Consider the following 21111-nt stretch of genomic DNA (forward strand, 5'->3'; position numbering starts at 1 on the left):
TTTGAGAGTTTGGCAGCTCCAAACCACTGATTTGAAGATTCGTAAAGCTTCGAAGCTTCATGAAGCAGTGTTTTGAAATCACCCATTACTAGATATTGTGGAATAAAGTCTTTATTTAGTTTTTTTGGCACACAAAAAGTATTCTCGTCGCTTCATAACTTTAAGGTTGAACCACTGTAGTCACATGAACTGTTTTAAATATGTCTTTAGTTTCTGGGCATTTGAAAGTGTTAATTATCTTGCTGGCATTGGAGGCCTCACTGAGCCATCTGATTTTATCAAAAATATCTTAATTTGTGTTCCAAAGATGAACGAAGGACGACATGAGGGTGAGTAATTAATGACAGAATTTTCATTTTTGGGTGAACTAACCCTTTAATTACTCATGTCGTTCATCTTCGAAGACCTTAGTTCATCTTCTAGACACAAATTAAGATATTTTTGATGAAATCTGAGAGGTATGACTTCTCCACAGACAGCCATTTAATCACCAATTTCAAGGTCCAGAAAAGTAAAAGTCGACGTGACTGCAGTGGTTCAACCTTAATTTTATGAAGAGACAAGAATACTTTTGTGTGCAAAAACAAAACATAAATAATAACTTAATTCAACAATATCTTCTCTTCTGCATCATTCTCGTATGCTGTTTATGTTCTCGTTGCTTAATATGGTTGACCCACTGCAGTCACGTCAACTTTTTTAATGATGTCTTTAGTATCTTTCTGGACCTTGAAAGTGGTGGTTAAATTACTGTCTATGGAGGAGTCATATACCTCTCGGATTTCATCAAAAATATCTTAATTTGTGTTCCGAAGATGAACGAAGGTCTTACGGGTGTGGAACGACATGAGGGTGAGTAATACATGACAGATTTTTCATTTTTGGGTGAACTAACCCTTTAAGACTTAAAGGTGTAAAAGAGGATGTTTTGTTTTATACATTTTTGCAATATTACTTGAAACTGTCTTTACTAACTGATAAAAGACTATTTATTAGGTGCACTGAAAGGAATAATATTAATATACATCATCTGTGCACGAGGTAGGGCCTTAAAAACATCAGCCAATCGCGTAAACGATTGGCCCTCTGGCTTGTCAATCACTGCCGTGACGTTCCTTGGGAGAGACGAGCGCGGCTGCGCGCTCCAGTAACTTTCAACACTCCACAGGCGCCGCATGCAATGTTTTTGTCCGGAGACAGGAGTAACAACTGCAGATTATGAGTTACCTGCGGTGAGTCCGACATAATGAATCCGAATGCCGGTGGTAAACAAACACTCGTGTTCCAATACTCGTGCACGAGTTTGGGAGGCGTTCCCTCGAAATTCTTACGCATGCGCTCATTTCAAAAACTCAGTAACAGTCTTTGGTTTCTCAGTCGACGAAAAGATCCTCTTTAGCACCTTTAAAGCGACCCACTGTACCTTAAATTTGTCAAGTTGTAAATTAATGAAACAATACAATAGCATTTCTTATTACTCAAACTATATAGTGATGTAAAAAAAACAATGGCAGAATAATTTTTTTCTGTGCTCCAGTAGCCGTGTGTAGTTACTCAACCTCTCCACTTGCACGCTCTGACGGGTAAGAGGCGCTATTGGACAATCACATCCCTCCATTTCCCCGCGGCAGAGGCGCATTGTTGGTCGGAAATGGGAAAACCCTGAGCCGTGAGGTTGTCGCTGCTGGCTTCACTGGAGTATAGAGAGTTACACGACGGCAGAGAGAGGGAAGAACAAGCAACCCTGGAGTTTTATGCGGAGGAGACGTTAGTTCTTGGAGTTTTTCGCTATGAGCTGGGGAACGGATCTTTGGGTAAGCGCACTTTTCCCGTTGCTCGTTCCTTGTGGCCTTTGTTCACTCACAAACAATTCGGTTTTTGGCATGACTTCAGGAAAGGTGTCCTAGTCAAGCTGTCTGTGGATTCTCGGTCTGTCCTGTTGGGTTTACTGTGTCAGTACACCTTAACCGCCAGAAATAATGCGAGAGTTTGATACATTGTAACGTTACGCTTTTCGAATGTATCAAGTTTTAAATGTATCAAGCTTGACGTTTCATTTGATTCTAGTGACATTCCAAATCAAACCTGGTTTCACACCCAGTTTCGATGACGAGGTGGGGAAAGATTCACCCTTTATTAACTCGTTTTCCTTGTATATCAGAGATAGTATCGCATATATGTATTATTAATTTAAGATAAACACAACATTTTCTCCCGGCAGTCTCCAGAATCTGTTTCCATTGTTGCTTTTTGGTGACAGAGAGAATGCTGAAGATGATGTGCAGTAAAAGAATAGCCGGAGATGAATCTTCTAATGTGGTTAGATCTACGGGTTGACCATTGGCACCACGTTTGCAGTTTGATCCCACATTTTCATTGTCTGGGCTTCAAGTCTGCCATGTTCCTTTGACACGCTGGTCTTTTAAATAAATAAAAAACGAATCGTCTCGGCATAAGATGAACTATTGGGAGACAATGAAGCCCGTCGAGTGTGTGTGGGTCTGTTACAGGGGTGTTGCCCTTCAGATTGGGCTACTGGACAAAAAGCAGAGGATGTGTGAGGTATTGCTAGAAATATCCCATGCATCATCTGTGCTTTTTGAGGTTTATAGGTTCAAACTAGGTGGTTTTGATCGATGTTTTAGTTATAACCTTAATTACTATGCACGGAATTAGCCATTTGTGATTGATCATCCAGATTAATAAATGTTTTTGTTGCTCTGTGTGTGTAAGAGTGAGTGACTCGGTTTCGGTGTTCTTATTATGACAGTGTAACTTGTCTCATAGTGTATTGTTTTAAAGTTAACTGAGTAATTAACCGATTTAACTAAAAGATTTTGGTAAAGATGTTTTTTCTTTGAATATTATCTGGGTTCCTGACCTGTTGGTAACATAGTAACTGGTTTCTAACTGGTCCAAGCTGGTCAATAGCTGGCTGATGCATCCAAAAACACTTTTACCACCTTAAGCTCTTATGACCATGGTCTACCTGCTTGGACCATCTAAAAAACAGCTATATAAATACTATGTTCCAAAACACAACTACCATGTTATGCTGGAAAATCCAGTTTTTGTGACTTTAATAACTCATTTATTCTTACAAACACGTGCAGTTGTATAATTAAGACATTGATAAAGAAAAACAAAAGACTTTAAAGCAATTTGATCAAGTCAAGAATGCAAGAACTGTAGCAGTGTGTAGTGTTTAATGTGTACTTTTTAACAAGAACATGAGCACTATATGCCTGGGTAGATAAAATGAGTTACTAGCAGTTCAGCAAATTATACTGTCCATTGGACATTGGACTTGTTAGATTGAACATATTCCAGAGCTTTCACATGTGGCAGGATGTTTAGTGTTCATTCGATATTGTCATTCAAAACTGTCTGTTTACCCTAAATTTGGATTAAATTGGCTTTCTTAATTTCTCATACCGTAAATCCCTTGTGCTGTGAAATATGGCATATCCTTCTCAATTGGCAATGGTCTTTTGTAGATTGCATTCATCTGTAATCCTGTGGCAAATCCCTTTGTACATGGAACATGCTGAATAATCACGTTGTCTGCTTGTCTCATGGTGAATGTCTTTTTAGTCATAAAATGTGGATGTTTTTCCATCCTTAGCCTTGGCTCTGATGAATGAAATGCCATTCTATCCCTTAAATGCTAGTGCACTTTTTTTTCATCGTGGTTCTCCTCAAATGCACTCTGCGTTAGATCCATTTGTGCTCTATTAAGAGATGTGAAAACTCAATTAATGTATTTAATGTCACTCATTATTTGTCAAGTGTTAATTTTGATTCAGAATTAGTGACACGTCTTCGGGTGTGATCGGTTTACACCTTTCAAAATTACACAATTGTACCACATAACAAGAAAACACCTCGTGCACAAAACAGCTTGTTAGTTTAGAGTATCGTAGAGGATATTTGTGTGACATTTTCACTGTCCAGTGCTTTTATTAGTGCAAAGCAATATGAACATGGCTCCTGCGGGTCAGCTTGAGCTGTGAGGGGTTGCGTGTACTCTAATCAATGTAAGGAAGGACAAAGAGCTTGATTGAAACTTAATCACACAATGCTCAACTGAGTACAGGAAACTGACATTTAAACTCTGTGCTATTATTAAAACAGTTTCCTTGTGTTTTTACACCTCCTAAAGTTGTTTGTTTGAAGTCTGTATGATGGTTTCAGGGGACCCAGTGCACACTCCTTCTAGTTTTTTGCAATTTGAACACAACTGTATGGAGCGTGTGGACTGAACTCTTTGTGTGTGCTGGTAAATAGAATTGCTAAGAGGGCTTCAATGTGGTGATTTAGTCTTCTGTAGAGCAAACTGGTTAGACCTGTTACAAGGCTTGGATAGTAATTGTTTAGTTCATGCGTTGTGTGTGTTGTAGTGTTTTGGGTTTCAAAAATAAATGGAATTGTGGCCAATGTCAACCAGCAAATGAGTAGAGGAAAAGGCATTATTGTTCTTTGAACTCCAGGCTGACTGTAACTTCACAATTTTAATATATTTTAAAATGTTATTTTTTTTTTTTACATGATCCTTCATAAATCATTTAATATGCTGATTTAATATATTTGAAAACAAAATCTTTCATAACATTTTAAATGTCTTTACTGTCACTTTAATCAATTTAATGCATCCGCTTTGCTGAATAAAAACCTTTGACTCCAAACCTACTCCAAATAGTAGTGAATGATATATAATAAAATATTGTTAACTAAAAGGTCTGCTCAATAAGATTCATATGCATGAAAGATGCATTTACATTAGATTTTGAAATGGTCAGGTTTTTCTCAAGTCTTGAATAAACTGACAATTTATAACATTTCCTTAATAAAAGAACACATTTTAAGTCATTTACATGAACTTGCACATTGTCGGCTATGATGCATAATCAATCACGTGAGATTGCGAATGTAAATGCACATATACGTTTTTATAGAAGAACTGTTTAGTTAAAATGGATAAAAGGTCTGGAGAGAATCTGCAGACAGAATTTGATCAAAGATCATGCACTTTTCTTGTAGTCAGTCATGTCAAGATTTGACTGAAAAGCTTGTTATACATCACCTTAAAATTAAAATCAACTTCAGTCTTCAACCCCTCCAGTGACCCAAGACAAAAGGCAGCTGTCAAATTAGTTCAGCTGAAGGTTATCCGTAGGACTTGGCTGCTGCTTTCTGTTTTTGACTGGTCAGGCTTTTGTGTGTTTTTACAAATAGCTACAGAACAACCACAATAGCTCTGTTAGCTGCAGAATTTGAGCACTGAAATCACATTTGTGCATTTAAAATATGCTCTCTCAAGTAAGCTTGTGTAATTATTATCTAACCTTAAAATAACCCCCAAAATGAAAGTTCTGCCAGTATTTACTCACCTGCATCATGTCTGTCTAAACCTGTGCTTTTATTTTTTTCTGTGGAATACAGAAGGTGATGTTTTAATGAATCTTTAAGAAGCTAGTAGTGACCTTGGCTGTCAAGGACCACAAAAGCACTATAAAATGCACTTATTAGAACAAATCAAACTGTATTTAATTATTCACTGATAATATTTCCCACTACAAAAATGAGTACAACTTTGGAATTACGAGGGTGAGAACATGAAGTGTATAGGTGTTTTTCCTTTAGTGACACTATACAGGCTATGTCTACACTAATCCAGATACATCTGAAACTGAGAAAACCATCCACACTGAGACAGCTTTTTTGTCCTGCGATAATGGAGCTTTTGAATACGCTCTCCCAATAGATCAATTTCAAAAGCCTTTTCTGCGTCATTGTGTGGACTGTGAAAACAGGTATTTAAAAATGATATGTCATCAGTCATATGATGCATATTATGTCGATAGATATGTTTATACAGGTATGTGCCTGCTATGTGCTATTCACTTTCACAGTGTTGCCAAAGATACATGTTATTTTGTACAATCTTCATTTTAAATTCCTGCCAAGATGACAGAAAATTTACTTGAAATTGTTGTGGCAAAACATGAAGGCGATTGCATTTTAGACCATACACAGAGTGGCGATTGAGTGCGACGTAATAGTGTTGTCAAAAGTACCGACTTCGGTACCAAGTCGGTACTGAAATTTTAAAAATATGACCATACCTGCATTTCCCCCCAGCATTTCGTCTTAAACACCTCTGATTGGCCATTGTGTTCATGCGCTCAACAGACATGTCTGTGATTTAGCTACAATGATCAACGCTTCAAAAACATGTTGTAAATAGACATCTTTGACGCTCTTCACCAAGTGCTTACACAGATACACACGGGAGCGTTTGAAAGCAGTGGATATATTAGATCTGCTGATAGACGGCTGCTTTTGACAACCCTACAACCTAAACGTATCAGCAAGTGGTGAGAAATTTTTGCTAATGAAGAGGAATAGTGTGAGAACTTTGTCTGGTCTTCCAGTATCATTTCAGTGAGCTTTTTTTTTTAATGTTTTTTGCATGCGCAGCAAGATGATTTAAGCATCTTTCAACATTTGAGTGTGGAATGAAAACACCATTTTCAAATGTATCCAGAGATTAATGTAGACACAGCCTCAGATCTTCACAGTTGAGGTGCACAGATTGCTGAGAGCTGGTAATCTAGGATACCTGGAGTTCAGTCAGGTGAGACTCTGCCAGGTCATTATGTCTGCTTGCCAAGACTGCTGTCGCTGCCAATGTGCCAGAGGAGCTATAGACATAAACGCACTCTGAACGTAGTCGTGGGAAAGAGTAGGTCAGGAAACAATTTGTTTGAACCTTTGACCCCAGCATTTAGTATGTCATTCCAGTGCTTTCCGATGTTTATTGGCATGTGTGAGTAATGTTTCGCTTAGAGAACCAGTTTGTGCTCTCATTGCCACTGACCCATTTTCAACACAATAAATGCTGATCATAAATTGATAACTCTCTGTTTTTCTGCTTTTCTTAGGGTGGTAAAAAAGTTTTGTAATCTATGTCTTGTTATAGTTCCTGTATGGGGAATACATTTCTTAGATGTTTTAAATGTTTGATAGTTGCTTCTGACCCTTTTCTCCAACATTAGAGCTGGAGTTTTATACAGATTATGTTCTGTCATCCCTGCTCTGATTAGAACAAAACTCTTAAAAACGTTTCACAGTATCCTGCTTAAACACAAGCTCTTGGCTATGTTTGGTTGCAGGGTGAATATCTGCAGACAATCGGTGCTTTGTAGCATGTAAAGCTTGGTCTTGGCTCTCTCTTCGGCCCCTGGCGCTCTCTGAAAGACCAGCAGCTGGGTGCAAATGTCCGTCTATATCATACAACAAAGATTAATTTATTTTTGAGATCAATGTTATCATAACCAAGGGTGCGTAGCTTATTTTTCTGCTGGAATCGGCTAATTGGACCATCTCAACTTGGGTTACGACCAATTTTTTTTTTCTCACAGCCAATATTTATGGAGCACGACTCACACAAACAAGTTCTGTGCTCCTTGGCTCGGAACCGGAGTTTGAACAAACTGGCGGAACGTCCTGTGATCTTCTTAACCAAACCCCTGCATGATGGAGGTCCAAATATAGCTGTACTCTGAAGCTTTTCTTTGTCTGGCATAGCTTTGGTGGCCTCATCAGAAGCAATTAGCCCAGGTTGAAATCCATGTTGAATATTTGTGGTGCCACTAGTCTCCAAACAGGGCAACTTTATGGTCCCATATCATGAAACATTGGGCCTGAACCATGCATAGTTGTTTCTTTATTTTAAGACTAACATAGGCATCATTTTAGCCTGGGAATTTTCAATAGTCATTTGTCACATGATGTGTGAGGCATCAATGCCAAGTTTACAGGATAAGTGGGGAATGTTCTCCTTTGATGTTTTTAAACCCTCTTACTCACTTCCTTTAGAGGAATAATTTTAGTCACTCTCATGTTATATCAAACCTGTCATGTTTCCATGGAACACAAATGGAGATTTTTTTTTTTTTTTTTTTTGAGGAATCTTCACAATTTAGAAAATTCTATTTATTCATTCTTTTTAACACTGTTTTACTCTGAACTTTCCCCCTGATGCTCTCTGGATCCCAGTTTGAGAAACTAACATAAAACGCTCATCCTGTACCACTACATTTATCTACTGTTTTCAGAGGATTTTTTTTATGATTATAGGAGCTACTTGGGAGAATGTGTCATAAATTCTGCAAAAAATCATATTATAGCTCTGTTACATAACCTGAAGAATGAAGAGGCACTTCAAAACTAGCCACCTCAGGATGCCACCCCTCCACATATTTCTTTAATAATTCATAAACTCAAGACCTAAGCATTTGGAATTAATTGTTTGCAGCACTTGAATGGAAACTGAATTCAGGTTTTTCACAGGCAAGCTCGATGGGAATTGGCTCGAAACTGTGTATTAAGGGTAACGGAGTTCATTGTTCACAGACAGCTTCTTTCACATTTACAGGGCCCCTTAGTCCCCTGACAAATCACACAAGCCTGTTTACAGAAAGAGAGAGAAAACACAGGGAACCAGACTGGTCGTTTCGTCGTCTCCCACCTTTTGTTGGATGACGTGCGTTGCGTTTTTTATGGCCTGTGGAAATGTTTCTAAATCCGTGAGACTGTTGCTTGGAATGGATAGAATGCCCTGTGGAAATGTACATTTATTCACTTAAATTGATACAGTAGGGACAGTTTTACAGTTTCTTCACACGGGACACCATGCTGAACAAAAACAACTTGAGATTGTTTCTTGTTCTGAACGAGTGAATTGTGGATTTGCATAGGAGAGAAGCAGTTTCCAGGGTAATCCAATGCAATGTATGCTGTGCTGAAATAGACAGCTCAAGTGTCTTTTGTTTTTATCTAGTTATGCAAGTCAGGTAGCAACTCATTAATCTGTGTGCTTTAACCTGACTGAAAATCTTGGCTCCATGACAAGCTTGGATTTAACTCGCACACTATTAAACATTTTGGACAAACATGGCATGATGGAAGTCCAGAATCAGAGACTCAGAGTAGCTTTATTATCATTTTTAGCTTTACACAGCCTGTACACACACACACACACACACACACACACACACAAAAAAACAGCGTTCCTCCAGGACCATGGTGAAGAAACACTGGACACAGGACTACAAAACTAAACTGTATATAATTAAATTATATAAAATAGACTAAACAAAAGAGTTAAATAAGAGCTAAAAAATAAGAACTAAAATAGAAATTGAACATTTATACGCAAATTACATAAGACTACATAGGGCTGGGCGATATATCGCATGCGATTCTCACGCGCATTTCGTCAGTAAAGCCGGTTCCCTGATTACCGCTAAATCGCCATCACCTGCTTTCAAATGGTGCGCCATTTAACAGACAGAGCCGTAGTTCACTGATAAGCCACGCAATATCACGTTCATATCGCAGATGAATCGCCTTCGATAATGAACGCGATATTTGCGTGGCTTATCAGTGAACTACGGCTCTGTCTGTTAAATGGCGCACCATTTGAAAGCAGGTGATGGCGATTTAGCAGTAATCAGGGAACCGGCTTTACTGACGAAATGCGCGTGAGAATCGCATGCGATATATCGCCCAGCCCTAAGACTACATACAGTGCACGTGTGCATACCAGAATAGACGGTGCGAACAGCATGAGACGGTACATATTTTACATAGAACAGTGCACAGTAATAAGAGACAAAGTAATAAAAGAGGTTAATCATTAAAATGAGGTAGCCTATATGAGCAACTCTGGTAGTTAAATCCCTGCCCTGATAGATTATTCGAGGTAAACAAGAAGGCTTGCTGTGAGCTTTAGGAGAATGTATATCCTGGGCTTAATATATACATAATAGATTATTTTGGTTTTGTTGATATCGATCTACATGCTTTTCATGGTTAAATAGCATTCTATCATCCTGTCATTCATGTTATATGATAAGACTCAAACAAAGCAAAATGTTTCACATGACTGACAGTGCAATTAACCAAGCACATTCTGTATCTTTAAGAGACTGTCCCACAACCCAGTGATCTCCTCTGTAGGCAGTGTTTAAGCACACTCACATAGATATTTTAAGTTGCATCGCATGTATCTTTTGTGTAGAATCCAGTCCCACAATGTATTGTAACAAGCTCAGTTAAAAAAAAAAAAAAATCTAAGATGGCAGATGAAGCAAGAGTAAGAGTTCATTCAGTATTGAAAAGTGTGGAAGATCATTCAATTCAAGTCAAAATGGAGTGTAATCCGAAATGTATGTGTGCTATTTATTTTATGCTTGGAGTATAATATTATTAGCTAATGGCAGTCTCCGGTGATTTGTGTGACATGAAATTAGCTAAAATATTTGATTAACAAATGTATATGGCTTGAAATTTGTAGAACTTTGTCAAAGGTCACTGGCAAAGTGACATTTCAATTCTGTGGAAAGATTAGTTCTGTGCATGCAAATTCTGGGAGGATCTGCTTATTTATAGTTCGGATGCAGGTAGTAGAGAGCAAGCATCTCGCTAGGTGTTGGAACAAAGCCATTGTATTAAGCTGGAGGGCTGTATGTTTGCGTTTTTAGCTGTGGTATGTGTGCTTTTATCTGTCTAATCGGGGTCATTACAGTACAGGAAGACAGACAGACGTTTGGGGGATGGGGGGGTCTTAATTCTTAGGCTTGCACATGATAGCACTCATGCTCTTTGTGAAATGTCTTTGTCTCCTAGACCCTCCAGAAGTTTCTAAATCATAATGATGCACTCAAACATGGCTGCTAATGATTTCCAAATGATCTCCCCCTGCGACACTACAGCCCTGCACTGTAACTGAAAAATGAACCCCACTATTTTTTTACATTGACACGTCAAGTTCCATTGAAATACTACAGCTGTATGTATGTAGCTTAATTGCTTTATATTCCTGGAATGGAATAATGTTCCCTGATAACTGTAAACTATTGATGGGATCTTTTTCCTCCTCATCTCTTCCGTTTTGCATTGGAAAATATATTAGAAAACATATCAGTTGTTTTTTTTGTTGTTGTTGTTTTTTGGATAAAGGAACACATATCAGGACTTATTTTTGCATTACATTTATCAAGAGTAAAGACATTTATTGTGTCACAATTTGTAATTCAGACAAATGCTGTTCTTTTGAACTTTCTATTCAGCAAAGAATCCTAGAAAAAAATATATATCACAATTTCCACAAAACTACTAAGCAGAACAACTGAATGAACAAAAGTGTTCATAAGTTCTGTTAATAATAAATGTTTCTTCAGCACTAATTCAGCATATTAGAATGATTTCTGAAGGATCATGTGACACTGAAGACTGGGTCTGTATTTTTGCATCCCTTGATTTTTAAGAATTTAACTGAGATTTAAGCTCTATTTGCCTGTTTTAATGAATTAGAATCAAGCTGGCAGTATTTTTTATTTTTTAGGTTAGGGTCAAGGAAGGTGCCATTTTCCAGTCTTTTTTTTAGCTTAGTCAGATATGTGTTAAGGCGGTCACTTTGTATTCACCTCAAAGTTTTGCATATTATGTTTGGACACAGATTAAAATGAGTCAGGCAGGAGGCCTGAATATCCTGGAGTGCTCTTACTTTGCTAGCAGCATGCAGCTGAAACTGTCCAATGCTGAGAAACAGGTATGCATGCTGACATGTTAAAACATGACTACAGAAATGCATATCCCTTTGAAAACTTCTCTGCAATGCAGGTAGAGTTTATTTGACAGGTGCTAACACTGTATGTTTGAAGGGGGGTGGGTAAATATTGCCCTCTCTTTTGTCCCTCAAATCTAGTGTAAAGAGTTAAGAAGCGGCAAAACAAATCCTGTTTCAGACATCGGTGTGACCTTGGTGGTTTGGCACCATTTCATGACAAACCCAGACCTCCATGTGAAGCCCCTCACAGTCTGGTGGATCCATTCTGCTGGCTTCAACCTGGTGATTGCGGTCTAACTGTGCGGTGTTGGTGGTGTTATGTGGCCTGTTATATCCTGTTCTTCTTCAGGGGAATTTATTCAGGTATAGCCTATTCAATTACTGTTGCCATTTAAGTTTACTTATGGTTGACGTTAAAATTAGTTCCGGCTGTGGTGGTGTGATTTAAGATTGTCTGACGAAGTGTATTTTCTGTTTGGCTGCTAAAACATTTTTGAGTTTTAAAATACTATGCAGGCAGGGACAGCTATAAGTAAACCATTTGTACATTGACTTCCCGGAGGGGTGTATACACTGTGATGCTTTCAAAACAAAGCTCTTTGTTTGTTTGAACCATCCAACATTTACAGTTATGCATTTGGCAGACGCTTTTATCTAAAGCGACTTGCGTTGCATTCAAGGTATACAAATTTTTAACAGCATTCATGGGAATCGAAACCATGACATCGGTGTTGCTAGCGCAATGCTCTACTGTTTGAGCTTCTGCCTGAGCCGGTGGTATGCATTTTGGGACTACCTTTTGATCTGAACAATGGAAGATGGGGGCGGGCGGGATATGTGGGTGTTAGTGTTTGGGAAGCTTGTTTGGCGCTAACGTCGCAGAAATGACACACTGCACCTTTGAACAGAGATAAAGTGATAGTGGTGTTCTTAATCATTAAACTTTACTGGAAAAGTTTTCCTCGTTGTCCATTTATGTGTCCTTATCCTCATTTTCATTGAAGGAAGGAAGCATTTCCTTGCCTCACCCAATGTGCTGGAGGTTTAAGTGATTGCGGATGTTTGAAGCTCTGTTTTTCCCGGTGCTCACGGAAGAGGATCTGTAACAGCAGCCTTTAAAATTAAGTTAAGCTCGTATGAGTTGGCTGCTCTGTGTGGTGGTTATAACATGCCATGGCTGACACATCTTTGTGGGATGTAGGGTGTGAAGTGCCGTCTCCAAACACACTTCTTTAGCACGTCCAATGTAGTGCATTCAGTTCCAAACCACATGCAAACTTTAGAACCATGGAAATGCATGCATACTGGAAAGTTCTATCATTCTACAGAAAGTGCTGCAAACTTGTGTAAGCAATTCCATATTTCATAAATGAAAATGATTTAAACATTAATGGATATGTATTTGACTGCTATTTCTACTGCTCCCAAATACATTTTTTTCATTGGTCAGAAAAATTGACCAATGACATGCCATTGGTTGAGCCCATGTTGCTATGCTGAGCTGATTGAAATGCTCAAAAAGGTAAAGTTTTCATGGCACCACAGCATTTATACTTTTTGGGGAGATGAATCTACAGTATGTTACTTTCTGGAGGAAAAATTAATTATTTTATTTGGCAAGGATGCATTAAATTGGGTCAAAGTGACGGTAAAGACATTTATAATGGTACAAAAGACGAGGCACAACTGTTGATATTATAATAAGAAATGTTTCTTGAGCACCAAATAAGCATATTAGAATGATTTCTGAAGGTTATGAAATACTGCTTTGCTCTCTTACATTTTTAAATCTATAAAAATATAAAAATAGTTAGAAATGGTTATTTTAATTTGTAATCATATTTCACAGTATTACAGTTTTTTTACTGGATTTTTATCTTTCTGTGCATATAAAACTGGGATAGATAGCATGGGAAGAATGCACACATCACCTTTTAAAGATTAATAAAACAAATTAATAGAAATTGTACTACAATAAAAACATTTTGTTTAGATGTAATTTTTTTGACAATATAAGTACAAAACATTGAAAATGTTGTTTATTTTTATTGATTATTTATTTGTTATATGTTATAAAAAAATTGTTTTCATTTCATCCTTAATGTCAGAGTCAGTGGTGTTGCACAAATATCACGTTGGGCTTGTTACGGTTAGCACAGAATCACGTATTGTCAATGTTTTTTCTCTAGAGCTGTTTAGCTATAGAGAGATGATTCTGCTGTTGTTCACTGCTCAGTGGGCAGTTTTGAAGCAAGACAGAAAATAAAGTGTCCCTCGGTGGAAAGGATAATCAGTGTCAGAACATGCTGTAATGGTCTTAAAAGTGTGTGTCAGCCTTTAGTCACAAGGCAGTGAACCAACTCCCTTTTTACACACACACCCGTGTCTCCTCAGACTGGCATGCCTTTAAAAGCCTTTAATCTTGAACACCAGACCTTAACAAAGTTTCTCCTCGGGGTACAGTGGGATGTGACCATGTTAGAAGGGTTGTAGGTGGTTTGGGCACATTTTAGCAAGTCTTCAGAAGCAGCAAGATGAAAGAGACCGTCTGAGGCGCTGACAGCTACATGAAGAGTGTGAATCGAAAGTGTAGAGAAATATGAGATATGACAGGCATCTAGAAAATTATTTGTAGACTGAGTGTTTCCTACAGGAATTTCATCCTTGTTCACTTCCACCACTTCAACATGATGACGTCCTAATTTTCTGCATTCCGTGTCAGGTGCTTACAGACGCTTCTGGCTGAAATTACAGCTTGGATAGACGTGCATTACATGAAGTTTTTATTATTATTATTTTTTTTTTTTTATTGGGACTGATTCTTGGCAATTTCCTTTAGGGAAACAGATCGAAACAACATGTGACTCTGACAAACAGAGAGCACTCTGTGGAGGACCTTTGACTCGTTGTGGAAAAATATGAGTGTGCCCTTTAAAAAAACTACAGTCATTTTATCTACTGCTTAATAATGACTGATAAAATTAAGGTATAATACTAAATGTCCCTTGGACAAACAGAAGTTACAACAAACACAGGTGATGATTTTGTCATTCTCAAATATGATATTAGATTTATTGTCACAATATTCTTAGGAAATGACTGGAGATGGTTCAGAATGTCAATCAAATCTGGGTTTATTTTTTCTTTTTAGTGAGGGCAACTTACAGAAGTGTAGTTTTGCACAACCTTAGAATTGACTCTGTCTAGGTGAGAAGGTCTCTTGAATTAAAAGCTGTGGTTACAGTGGTGATTGACTGTCAAGCGCAGGACCAGAAGTCTCTGTCTTCACTGTTTCTGCAAAAACTGTCCACTAATTTTCTGTCAGCATGACTTCTGTAAAGCTCCAGGCAAGTTTCCAATACTTAAATGTTTTTAAATGTGCTGCAGATTTAATCTACATTAAGAAGAGCTACTAACCCATAGCACGGCAGTCTTGCCTTCCTCAGTAGCTCCAAAATCTTGATTTAAGTGGTATTTTTAAGTAATGCACTCTTTTTTTCCTTCTCATTCTTCTTGTGCACTTCCAGTACTTTGAAAAGGTCTTGAGTGTCTTGTATCGTGAACACTGCAGGGGAGATTGATTGATTTTGATTTAGTGAATATCACACAAAACTGTATGATGACAATTTTTTTTTTGTTTTGTGGAGTGAACTATTGCTATACATGGTTCTCATGCTATGACAGGTTCTTTTTTTGAAACTTGAGCCATGTTTGTTCTAGTGGTCTTGTTTTTTATGTATTTATTTTTGGGAAAGGGGTGAGTACTGAATACAAAATCATAATTAGTACACAAATTTCCTGTTGTTATCGCAAAGCCCCCTCTTGTACCCTGCATCTTTTGCTCAAGCTATTGTTTATGTAACAAACAAACAAAAAAAACCCTCAGTATATTTCACTGCCCAGTGCTGAGGCCCTAATCACAGATCAGTTTTCTTGCAAATCTCTGATCCTAGATTTTTCTTTGAGTGTAGTTAACTAAGGGCTACGTTTGTTCACACTGCAGGCAAAAGTGGCCCAAATCCTTTTTTTTTCCCCCTCCTCATATATGACTCAGATCTGATTTTTTTTTTTTTTTTTTTTTTTTGTATAACCATGTGAAGTACACAAACCACATGGAATCTGATCTTTTTGATTGTGATTTGGGTCACGTCCTACTTCATACAGTTCTGATATTTTGCAGTGCGACCTCAGCCTGAACAGTCATATCAGAATTCATGTGACTTTTACATCACTCTATATTGACATTCGTCACAATTTTGCTCTGATGGGATGGAAGTCATTTCAAAGATGATACATACTGGTAGTTTTTTTTTATTTGGAAGATGGCGGCGAAGTTAGTCAGTGGAGGGACGGTGAGCTGTTATACTCATAATTATTACGGTTACAGCTCTATACAAGCAAAACTTAAGGAAAAACTGAGGAAAAAAACATTGCTCTCTTTTTCCTCATCCTCGTCTGCATCCTCCTTTTTGCTGGTGCACAAATTCGCTTGCTTCTGTGGCACATAACCTTATAAATAAACCTGTAAATGCTGACTTCAGTAACCTCTGTGTTTACTTCCGTATAACAGCATGCTGCATGCTGTCTTTGTTATCGTTCTTTTGCACATTATATAATAATTTTATTGTTTATTGATGACTTAAGGAAGTTATTATAACGAGTCTCCGTTTGTTTTAGTTTTACAAATTAAAGTTTATTCATGCATACTATTTAAAAAGAGTATAGTATACAAAATGATGCAATCACAAAGTCTTATTCAATTAAGTTTAACTATTCTTCCTTCAGTGAAGACACTCCCTGTGCCACCGAGAGATGTCTTGTGCATGTGGTGTCCTCTGGGCTGGTTTAACCTAGACTCACCCAGGCATTCATGAAGAGTGCTAGTGAAGATTTTTGAAAGTTTTTTTTTCACCTCCCACACTGACAGCTAGTTTCAGCACTGCTTATTGTTATGTTGACTGGCGCTGCGGTGATAATTGTGGCCTAATCGTTTGCTGCATTTCTTTTGTGTATGGAACTCATTTTTTAAAATTTTTTATTTAACATATTTTACATTTATATGCTTGTTTGTTGTTGTATTCATCTGTGTAATTGAACACATGCATACGTAATCTGTCTGAGCAATGCCCTTCTCTGTAGTTTTCTTTAGGGAGACAGGAAATGTCACTCTCTGGCTTGGCCTCAGCGATGACCTCACCGACTCGGGCCCAGATGGTGTACAGGTCATCCACGCTCTGCTATTGGCTACTTTTTTGTTGCCAATGAAATTGGTCTGAAAAATATAGTCTCACCAGTTTTCCTTCTGTTGCAACAGTCCTTCTGTACGCCAACTATTACTCATTTTACTGCAGTAATGTTCTATTTCTGTATTACCATACTTGCTCCTTTCTAATCTGGAAAGGGCATTTAATGGCCTCCAGGTCAGCTATGTCATTTGATTAGTGACTATAATTAGTTTTCTGTGAGTAAATCTGATTTATGGGCTTACAGGAGACATCCTGTATCTCTTTAAAATGAATAATCCAGTACTCACAGTCTCCTCAAAGCAGCCTTTTGCTAATTTTAAAAATGCTTTTACTATAAGACCTAATGATCTTTACAGTCCTGAATTTTGAAATGAAATCAAAATGAGAGTTTTGTGGCTTTGTTCAGTGTGTGTTAATTTTATTTATATGCTACTGTACTCCTAAATGTTGACCAACGTTTTAGCAGATATGTGCATTTACAGTCTTTCTCTACTAGGAAAGCTGATCACAAATATTGATTACTCAAACTGCACTAAAAAAGATGTTTGTCCAATCAAATGCTAGAATGAGGATTGAACTATATGGTTTGTGGTGTAACTAAAATCTATTGTCTCTTTTAGTGATGCACTGAAATTCTGACAACCTGAAAATAACATTTTGGTTTCCAGTGTCTATTTTGCGCACAAAATGTATATAAGCTATAACAGGATTTGCCATTAACTAGGGGTGTGACGAGACACGAGATTGAGATCCCGAGAACGAGAATGAGATGAGATGAGATTTTTACACAGCATTTTTAAGAAATCCTCAATGACAAAATACATGATTAGAAAAATATTATGCAGGTACATTTAAAATGTTTTAAAGGGGGGGTATCACACACAGTTTCTGCCCATCTCATGTTGATCTTGAGTACCTATAGAGTAGTAGTGCATCCTTCATATCTTCAAAAAGTCTTTAGTTTTATCATATTTATAATAGATACACGAGCTGTACCGAGTCTTTCCGAAAACAGCAGAGCGCCTGGAGGCGTGCCGTGTGAGCGGAACTAAAGAGTGACAAGCACGTGCAGCTTTTGCGTAGTGATCGTCTGCAAGCTATCAATGGTCAGCTAAATAAATAAATGTATTTAAACACAAAATACACCATCGCATTATCCCTGGCTAACAGTTGAATCACTATAATGAATATAGCGTATAGTTAATGATGAATAGTGAATGTATGAATTCACTACATTTGTGTTTATATGCACTTAGGTGCCTATTGCCAACAAAAAAGACATTTGATGCAGTTTTACTCACCACCTGCGGTTCCGACTCATGACCGGGATCATTATCACTGTGACCGCTCCATCTTTCAGTTTCAATTCAAACGATCTGTAAATCCAACATAGAACTAGGCCTTGTTTATAAAACCATAAGCGCCGATCCTGAGGGCTTGAGCAGCCACGGAAAAAGATATTCTCAATTCATTTTAACCAATAAAAAAGTGATTGCAACTATCAGTTTCTGTGGTTATTTTGATAAATTTCGAGAGCGCATCAATGTAATGCGTGAGCTCAAAACTCTCAGCTCCACTTAAAGGGTTAGTTGATTGATTCATAATGCTCCGATGCTTCATGTTTTGAAATCGGCCATCACTAAATAAGTCAGTATTTTGTTTTTTTTTTGGCGCACCAAAAATATTTATAATAATATTGAACCACTGTACTCACATGAATCGATTTAAATGTTTTTAGTACCTTTATCTTGAGAGAGGAAGTGTCATTGCTCCCTATGGAGGCTTCACGGAGCCATCGGATTTCAACTAAAATATCTTAATTTGTGTTCCGAAGATTAACAAAGGTCTTACATTGTCTTACTATGACAGAATTTTAATTTTTAGGTGAACTAACCCTTTAATACTGGGTTCTTTGGGAAGAAAGGTTATCTTTCCCTCACAACCAAAAACACACTTCTTTGGTGACATTGATTTCATGAAGTCCTGTGACCTGTGCGGCGCAGCCGACGACTTCTGTAAAGCCGAATGCGCGTTGCATTCATGCGTCCAACTCGTGTTTTGAAACTTTGGCCATGTTTAGCATGAGAATCCAACTCTTTAACGGTGTAAATTTGTCAGAATACATGAAATAGCATTATAACCCCCCTGTAACTAATCATCTTGTAATGAATGTCATTTCAGTTCTAATTTCTGAGTATGAATTATCATATGCAGTAAAAGACAACAATACTCAAGCACTGTAAAAGGTTTTGCCACAAACTCAACTGACTGGCTTCTGTCCTGTATGATTTCATATGAGAACTTTTGACCTCCTAACTGAACACTTCCCACAAATTGATCATAGAAATAAAAACAGAATAAATAAAAATGAATAACAGTTTTCTCTTAGTCTTATTAAGTGCAAACAATAAGTTCAACCATAATCAAAGTACTCTCTCAATATTCAAAGTGCAAAACAGAGACCAGAGCTATACAACTACACAGCCCAGGCTAAGATAGCGGTCATATTTGGAGATATTTGCATGCATCAGGGAGCTGCTTTCAAAATGTGCGGTAATGAAATCGTGTTTGAATGCGCGCTCGCGTCTTACTTTCGATGTCACGATTGCACGTACTCTGTGAATAGGAAGCGGCGGTGAGCGCGCATTATATAAGATTAGACGTTTGTCAGACGCTTAGGCTCTGTTGTGCAATGAATCCTCCGCCATGGTCTTGTCAGTCATCTCGTCACTTACTCTCATCACGTGATCAGTGAACTCTGATTCCTGCTGCAAAACGTACGACTAGTGTTGGACGAGCTGGATGGGATTGAAGCGACCATTATCCAACTGAATTGAATGGTTTTTATTTCTCTAAAAAGCAGAACAACAGTGGAGGCATAATCTATCCTAATTTCACCCTCACACTCCGTCATGGCACATTTTAATCTTGCAAGATCTTGTGGCACGAGATCTCGTCACACCCCTACTATTAGCCAATGTGAATACGTGATTTTTAGTTTGTTTTCAGCTAAATAAAAACTATAATTTCAGATTCAGTGTTTCGGTAAAATGTGCATCACTAGTCCCTTTTTTCAATAGACAATCCTTTCGATATACCCCTCTCAAACTCCCTTTTACAAAAGGAACTGCGTACAGCTGCACTCATCAAGCCACTTCATGGGGTATTTATGCTCTGACACATCTGGTCTGTAAAATTATCTTATTCAGTAATCAAACAATGATGTCCAGTTTGTTCTGTACATATGGGTTAGAGGTTAAGTTGAGAGTTTCCTTTTTATGAGTAAAATTGACACGTGGCTACCCCCTGACTCAACGGATGGCTAGTTTATCAGATGTTACAGACAGTCTTTTGTTCTTGGAGTAAGTTTTCTGGGGATATGAACTGTCCAAGTTCCCCTTGCACCACAAAACAACAATTGTTCGCACCCTCAGTGGTCCTCAAGTTAATGACCCCAGTAATGTGTAGCTTTACAAACATGCCTTGTGACCTAATAATGATTCAGGCACTAACCCATTTCCTCTACGAAGGTTGCCCTTTCGTTCATAAGGCATTCAGTGATGTGTCATACAAAGAATTTCTGTTTTTATTTCGTTCATTCTTTTGTTATAAATCATGGTTTTGAAAATGGAACAGGTTGTCAGTTCATTGACGTGAACGAGAATGGAAAAAGATTTGTTGATGACTGTTGCTACTAAAGTGCCTCTCCGTGTGCCCCTCCTGCTCTTCTGTAAACGGCACTGTTTGGCTGATGAGTCACGCTTATCTGTGGTTTTAGTTTGACATTAAATTGCAAGTTTAACTTTCGTGTTTAGAGTTGGGTATGACTTGCATGTGATTGCCGGGTGCGTCTTGTGAGCCTTCGCTGTGATATGCTATACAGTGGTCTCTTTTTCTCCCTTTCTCACAATCTCCCTCGCTTTCATGGACCAATGCCACTGACAGGAACTTGGACTGTAAGATCATAAAGTAATAGTTTATGTAACGACCTCTCCTGAGGCCTTTTCCATATGGTTTCCTGTTCCGGCTCCTCCGCAGTCAGACTGATCACTTTCAGTCTTAACCCCATGATTCATTGGCCAGTTCTCCCAAACATTTAAAGGACAAAGAATCTTCACTGAGATCATGTCATTGAAGCTGTATTCTACTAAGACCACCAGCCATTGGCTTCTGAGTGTTTATTGGGAACAGTGTTGGGGAAGCTAGTTTAAAACTGTGGATTGTAAA

At 38.0% G+C, this 21111-nt stretch overlaps 1 protein-coding gene across 3 annotated transcripts in view; it reads left to right on the top strand.

Moving 5' to 3' along the window:
- Positions 1-1551: 1551 nt before the first annotated feature.
- The window catches only part of fnbp1l (formin binding protein 1-like), a 49363-nt gene continuing 29803 nt past the window's right edge, over positions 1552-21111 (top strand). For 2 of the 3 annotated variants that reach the window (XM_048208683.1, XM_048208684.1), the window contains exon 1: positions 1552-1814. In XM_048208683.1, the coding sequence (XP_048064640.1) occupies positions 1791-1814 (24 nt within the window). In that variant the 5' untranslated portion in view covers positions 1552-1790. The remainder of the gene's footprint in view (positions 1815-21111) is intronic. The other variant, XM_048208685.1, reaches the window with a different exon arrangement.

Source organism: Megalobrama amblycephala, linkage group LG12 (genome assembly GCF_018812025.1).
Source record: "Megalobrama amblycephala isolate DHTTF-2021 linkage group LG12, ASM1881202v1, whole genome shotgun sequence".
Classification (NCBI taxonomy): domain Eukaryota; kingdom Metazoa; phylum Chordata; class Actinopteri; order Cypriniformes; family Xenocyprididae; genus Megalobrama; species Megalobrama amblycephala.